The 6,889-nt window shown below is 48.7% G+C and overlaps 1 protein-coding gene across 1 annotated transcript in view; it reads right to left on the bottom strand.

Annotated features, from left to right (window-relative positions):
- Positions 1-6,889, bottom strand: part of VSX2 (visual system homeobox 2) — an 18,223-nt gene that overhangs the window by 10,345 nt on the left and 989 nt on the right. The window contains exons 2-3 of the mRNA XM_031553774.1: positions 6,314-6,650; positions 4,051-4,174 (exon numbers count right to left, since the gene is read on the bottom strand). Of these exons, the coding sequence (XP_031409634.1) occupies positions 4,051-4,174; positions 6,314-6,650 (461 nt within the window). The remainder of the gene's footprint in view (positions 1-4,050; positions 4,175-6,313; positions 6,651-6,889) is intronic.

Raw genomic sequence — 6,889 nt, 5'->3', positions numbered from 1 at the left:
AAAAAAAAAACAAACAATTAAATAATGCCTACAGCCCCATCTCTACCCAGGTAAAATCCACAAAAAGGGCAGGTTACCTGCAAAGTCTAGCAGCAAGCATGAAATTTCCAGCTCACAGTAAACAGGTGTTCCTTGCCACCCATTTACCTTCTTGCCTCATTTTTTGCTCTGTCCAAATGCATGTAATGTGAGACTTTTCAGATGGCGAACCCAGGATTGCAAGGGCGCCTGTGTTTGCACACCACCCAGCCCCTCTGTTTACAGCTATGGTAATTAACTCATAAACAAAGTTTTAGCACATGAACTGAAAATGAGCCATAGATAAAGGGTAATGAAAACACTCAATTACAGAAAGGGCCAAATTAAACAACTCTTAATTGAAAAATGAAAATTAATATGAAGTTAGATGAACTAAGCAAGAACAATATTGAAGAGGAAGCAAAGTGGATGAACCTCTCACATACCAATTAAAGACACGGAGGCAGAGATGCACCATACGCTATGAGAACCACTCATAATAATATTCTCACCAAGCCAGTAAGCTTGATTAGTGTTATTACTCTCACTCATACACTTCCTACATCTCTAAAAGCATTAACAGGAAAGTTAATGATATTTATCTGGTATCATACTGCTGTGGCTTGCCCCAGTGCTCAGGAATTATTGGAAAAGGCTGCCAGCATAGCTCCTCAGCTCTATTTCATGATTAACTTCTTGCTGGACTCTTTAAAAAAAGACGTTGAAAAGGTTGGCTCACACGACAGCAACATTTTCAGCTTCTCCATCACCTTGATAATCTACCACCAAGCAGCCCATTCATCCTGGTCATTCACCTCCAGCTACACAGTCACCACCAACTGGCTGCATGGGTGGGAACCCACTGGCCCTGTGCCTGGCCTAAGTGTGAGAATCACCTGAAAATAGCCAGGTCCTCACCTACTGAGAGTAATTATGACAGGCTGGAACCTCAAACCTTGGAAAGATCAACAACACTACTCTCATTTCAATAATCCAAATCAATCTGTTACTGACCTTTAGTATTATAGATAATGGCATTTAAAGTTTGAAAATGTCACATATTAATAAACTCAATAGAGATAACTTATTTAAATCCACATGTTACGTTTAAGAGAATCTTTTGAGATAAAGGCTCTAGTTTAAGTCAAACATTAGAATACTTGTCAGCTTGAGGCTGTTTTCAGCACTTCAAGTTGCCTATTCAGGATATATGTCCCCACAGAAATCTATTTACCCCACCTACATTGTACAAGATGTTCTGGGTTTATTTTAATAGCGGCACTTCAACTCTTCTGAATATTTTTCTCAATGCATTGATTAATGTGGTCTATTTCAAGTACCATGCAAAATGGCCACAGTGATATCTGGTCTGACTTGTGTCTCATCAGGAAAATCAAATCTTTTTCCCTCCCATCCAGTGGGAGGATGCTCACATTCCTTCCAGCAGCAGCCAGTTCAGTGCAGGAGATGGTAAATGCAAGGCAAGGAATGCTGCCTTGGAAAAAAAAAAAAATACATGCTCATCTTTTCTGTAAATGGAAGATTTGAATATCTTTTCCTGAATTCAATATTCTCTCAAACCAATAACTTTTGTGGCCTCTGATGGCTATTCATAGTGTTCTGCTGGAGGTTTTACACGCAAGCAGTTCCTATATATCATTCTCTCAATTGCACTCTCTGAATTTCACTTTCATATTGAATTTCATAGGTGATTTACTTTCTCTTTGACTACTACCTCCTGAGAAATAATCCCATGAATGAAAATAAGGGGCAGATATCACTCTTAGGTGAGGATCCAGTGGGAACCCACACGAAATGCTGTAAGAGCCCATGGCATGCGATATCCACAACAATCTGAGAAACCACACACATTAATGACCTACAGGAGAGAGAGCAGTGCTGAGAGATGGGAGGAACTGCAGGCTTCAGTGAGAATGCAGAAATAGAGACCTCCCTCATGCAGTTGGAAAAACATGCAAGGGGAAAAAAAAATAAGATGATGCAAAATTGTAAATATTATGAAGAAGGGAATAAAGATTGTTTGCTGCCTCTTCCACGAGGAGAAGTGTGTGGCATTAAATGATGTTCATGGATTCAAAGCAAGATGTACTTCATGCAATTCTGCTGTGAAAGCCTTTGCCACCAGATACTAAAGTATTTACATGAATTTGAAACCCTGGTAAGCTCTCACAGCACTCAGTAAGTATCACAGAGTATTGCCCTGCTCTCAGACCCATCCCAACATCAACCTCGCACCACGGTCTAAGCTGGTGGCCATGACTGTCCTTAGAAAATGCTATAATAAAGGGAGAAACAACTCATACTAAGAGAGCTAAGCTGAAACATGAGAGAAGCATCAAGCAACATGACCAAAGCTGGAAATTGATTTGTGACACAAAAAAAAGAGGTATGAACAGGGAGGCTTCATGTAGCACGTGGTAAGGGATGCTCTGGTGCTGACCCTCTGGAAGGATCAGTGGGAATGGATGCTTCTCCCCATCAGTGGCACTCAGGGCTTTTATATGACCCTGATACTCACCCTCAGGCACTCATACAATAGATGCTACAGGAATTCTGTTGTTTCTCTTTCCCCTTTCATGATGAGCAAAATGTCACTTGAGAGATCTTTCTCCTGGAATACTTGTGCCTTTAGCAGCACCTATTGCTCAGAACATCCACATCACTGGGGACTTCTGCAGGCCACATCTGCCCTGAACTCTGGGGTAAGGGGTCATGGCAGAGAGCTCTCCTAGATTTAAAAGCTCAGCAGTACAGGAAGAGTTGTGGTTGCTCATTAGCCTGCTACAGAATGACAGGCAGCATGCCAGAGAGCTGGAAAGAGTTAGCCACTTCTTCCTTTCTCAGTCAGATAACATAATGGCTCCCAGTGCCAGGAGGATGTCCCAGATGTGAAGCAGTGCATGCAGTGCACAAGGCCTTCCTGCCAGCCCAGCGTCAGATGGTGGATGCAGGCAACACTGACCTTCCACAGATCCTTTTTCCCTGGGCTTTTTAACATATGCATGTGCAGAAGCAACTTCTCATCCAGCTCACTCTCTCTAGAGGCAAACTATTGGGTCCTGCGCTCAGACAAAAATCCTATCTAATAGCAGGTAGGATTTCTGACACGGGGACTTCTGAAGTCCAGCAGAAATCCCATCTGTGCACAGAGTGTCTACAAGCTGTTAGGTCAGCAGGAATCCTGTTGGCACAATGGGCAAGAAGCCCAGCTCACTTTGAAACCAGGACTCACCTTACAGATTCACCTAACAGCAAATGCAACACTGTCGTAAATACTGCATCAGCAAAAATAGGTTCAAGACTTGACCATTACATCCCTGTGCCTCGCAAGGAACCTGGAGAGAGCCAGGCACGAAGTAGTTGCTGGAATCCACCCTGGTGGGCTTCATGTTGGATCTGCCCAAGAACATTCTGCAATGTCACCAAAGGGCTGGCACACAAATAATGCCCAAACGTTACATGTAATCAGAAAAATAAAGATCCACAGAAACATTCAGGGAAGCTGTATTTGAAGGCAAATGCAATGAACTCGCAGGGATGTGCGGACATCCCACCTGAGGCTCATCTCTCAACTCTGCCCACAGAGGGACCAACTACCTGCTGTGGCCTCCGAGTCTGAGTCCAGAGGGGCACAGATGAGATCCACCTCACCCAGACTGCCCACCCAGATCCTGACTCCAGCCAACTCACCTATACTACCAATACCTCAAAACCCTAGGACATTCCTTGCACAGCAGTTCCCCTTCAGTGATTCAAGATTCCCTCTTTATCACACACACTCCAAATCACCACTGCAACATCCCACATGCAGCACATGTTGACAGACAAACCCCACATACAAATGGACAAAAAACAGCTGATCTGGCTGCCCACATTTTTAAAGCAGGGAATGGACAGCCCATGGGGGTTCAATCTGAGAAGCAAACTCTGTCCCATCTGTCTCCTTTCTTCCAGGTTGGGATGAACATGAGCAGGAGAGTCAGGACAAGGGGACCTGAGAAATACTGTTACCTGTATCCTGTCTTCTGGCAGCTCTGTTTTCATGGCCAGCATCTCTCTAGCGTACACATCAGGGTAGTGAGCCTCATTGAAGGCCTTTTCCAGCTCCTCCAGTTGGTAGGATGTGAAGATTGTCCTGAGAGGAACAAAACTCTTTGACCAAAAAACATAACACGCAGCAAAGGAGATACAGAGTCAGAGAAATGAACACAGATGCTACAGAAACCTGAGTAATTGATAAAGCATAGTATTTCCCCCTTGCCTCCTGTGTTTTTGTGCACAAAAGGTCAGGTGTCAGGGTGAAAGGAGAACTGGAAAATGGCTGAAGACAGAGCTTGATATAGTTACAAATCACCTTCCCGGTCAGGGACACCCTGCTGGGGACATCCCCCCAATAGCCAGCAGAGGGGCAGAGAGCCTTCCTTGGAGCCTGGGCTCCCACTGAACCCTCCCAAGCCTTTACCCACTCTGTGCTCTTCCGCTGTACCCTGCCCTTCCCTGGATTGGTGCTCCAGATGTGCAGTGCCAGCTCCCTCTCTCTAACTTCACACTGGTTGCTCCCACACTGATACCCCAGTAGCTGCTCTCTGCCAGCTGGCATTGCCTTGTTGTCCTCCAGGAACCCTCCTGGGCAGGCAGCAGCCGCAGCATTGCTGGCTCTTGGGACAGGCAGACTGAAAAACCAGCAGCTGGGACACCAAGGCGGCTGAAAGCCCTTCTCAGGGGATGGCCGAGAGGTCTCGGACCACTTCCACTCCCCAGGGACTGACATTCTCACCCTAAAGCCCCGCTGTATGCAAAATGCAATTTTCAGTGAGAACTCATAGCTTTCTGATGGCAAAACCAAAAAAACAAACAGCAATCAAAAAAATCCTACCAGAAAAACAGCAACAACAGCAATTTACAACCTTTGTTCGAGGTAACTGTGTAAATTATTACCACATTAAGAAATATATAGCACCCATAAGGAGAAAGAAGTTTTAAAAAAAAAAAAAATACGTTTTTAAAAAATACGCAGGAGTTTCAGGAAAGCCACAAAATTCCAGAGGGCACAAACAGAAAGTCTCAAAAATATCCTCCGCTATTTAGAACCTGAACGATGCTGCCAGATAGATGGCATTACCTACAAAAGCAACATGCAAATGCGAGGCACCTGCCCAACGTCAGCTCCCGGCTCCTGTTCACAACGAAATCCATTTTCTTTTTTAACACTTTTCGTTCCCACAAATGTGGGAAGTCTGGGGACAGCGCACGGCGGCTCCTGCGTTGCTTCTCCTCGGGAGCAGAGGAACGGCGCTCCCCGTTCGGAGCCGGTTCAGCCGCGAAGCCCCGCACCGGGGCAGTGCCCGGAGCCCACTCGGCTCTCCCCGCTGCCTCCCGGCCCTGGGCAGCACACACCGCGCTCTGCCGTTTGCTGCTCACATCCTGCAGCTATCTGCGAGCTATCGGCCTGTCAGCTGCTTCGGTACAACCACAGCCCTAAACCATTCCTTACGGAATATATAACCACCGACCAGTGCTACGGGTCTGTTGCTGTTTGGAGCTGGAAACGGAACAGTTTCGTACGTCGTTTTCTCTCGCAAGAAAGAAACGAATCCTCGTTGGCTCCGGAGCAGCACCTGCCCGGCAGCACCCCACTAGCTCAGGCCGAACCCCCGCACCTCCTCCTCGGATCTCTCTGGACCCACGCAACCGCTGAGCTTTCGCTGGGGCACCTTTAATTTACCTCCCGCACCGTGGCGGGATTGATTTAATTGCTCCATTGTCAGCCCCGAAGGACGATGCCCAGGTGCCTTCGTCCCGGCCCTGCGGCCGCAACGGTGCCACGACCCGAGGCGGGAGGTTCGTTTCCGATTTTAAAGCACGGCCATCCAACTCCATTTTCACTGCGGGAGGAGCGAGGGGAAGCGAGCCCCAGAGCGAGTCTCCAGGCATTCTGCGGGCTGGGACTACCTCCTGACTATTGCATCTATTGGCGAAACATTAATTTTTAAGTAGCAAATTTTGAGATCCTTGATAGAAATTCTCCCTTGCTGACAGCCCAATTTTAGGTTGCTAAGTGTGGAGCAAGGAGCGCTTTTGGTTTTTTCACCTCTTCGCATTGGGACGGGTTGGGGATTTTTTCAGCCTTAACCCGCAGCCAGAAAACCAAACCAAACCAAGCCGATTGCCGTTGCAATTCCCGCTCCTATGGGTACGTCCCGAATCCTACTTGCTGTGGACGCGAAGCGGCAGCGGGGCCCGGCGAGATGCGGGGCCGCCAGTCTTTGCTTACCTGTGCCGCCTCTTCTTCCGTTTCTTGCTCTGGTTGAGGGAAGATTTGGACATTTTGCGGTCGCTGGAGGAGACATCCTCGGAATCTGCGGAGAGAAGGGCAGCGGCCGTGGGCTGGGGCTCGCTCTCCGCCGGGGCCCCGCAGATCCGCTCCCTCCGGCTTCTCCGCCCGAACCTTTCGTTGCGATCGCGGCGCGGCCGGGGATTGCAGGCTGCAGCCCGGCCCCGGCCCGGATCCCTCTGGAGGCGGCTCGGGGACACCGTACCCCTCCGAGAAGGGCCGCGGGCCGGGAGGGGGCTCTCGCCGTCCCTTATGTCGCCCGGAGTCGTTTGCGGGGCTGCCGTTGTCGTGCCGCCGAAACGCGGAGACCGCGATCTCAACAAAATGTAGGAAATGGAGGGAGCCGCGGCCCCCTCCCAGAGCCCGGGCACCCGTTGCCTCCCGCCCCGGGGCGGAGGACCCGCGCTGCTCAGTTGAAACACCGGGAAAGCGGAAAAATAAAGGTTGCTGCAGCCACGGGGAAAAACATTGCCGGGAATGGCATCTGCCCGCGGCCGCCGCGCGTCCCAGGGGTGC

The sequence above is a fragment of the Meleagris gallopavo genome, chromosome 5, assembly GCF_000146605.3.
Source record: "Meleagris gallopavo isolate NT-WF06-2002-E0010 breed Aviagen turkey brand Nicholas breeding stock chromosome 5, Turkey_5.1, whole genome shotgun sequence".
NCBI classification, from domain to species: Eukaryota; Metazoa; Chordata; class Aves; order Galliformes; family Phasianidae; genus Meleagris; species Meleagris gallopavo.
This window is presented reverse-complemented; position numbering and strand designations above follow the sequence as displayed.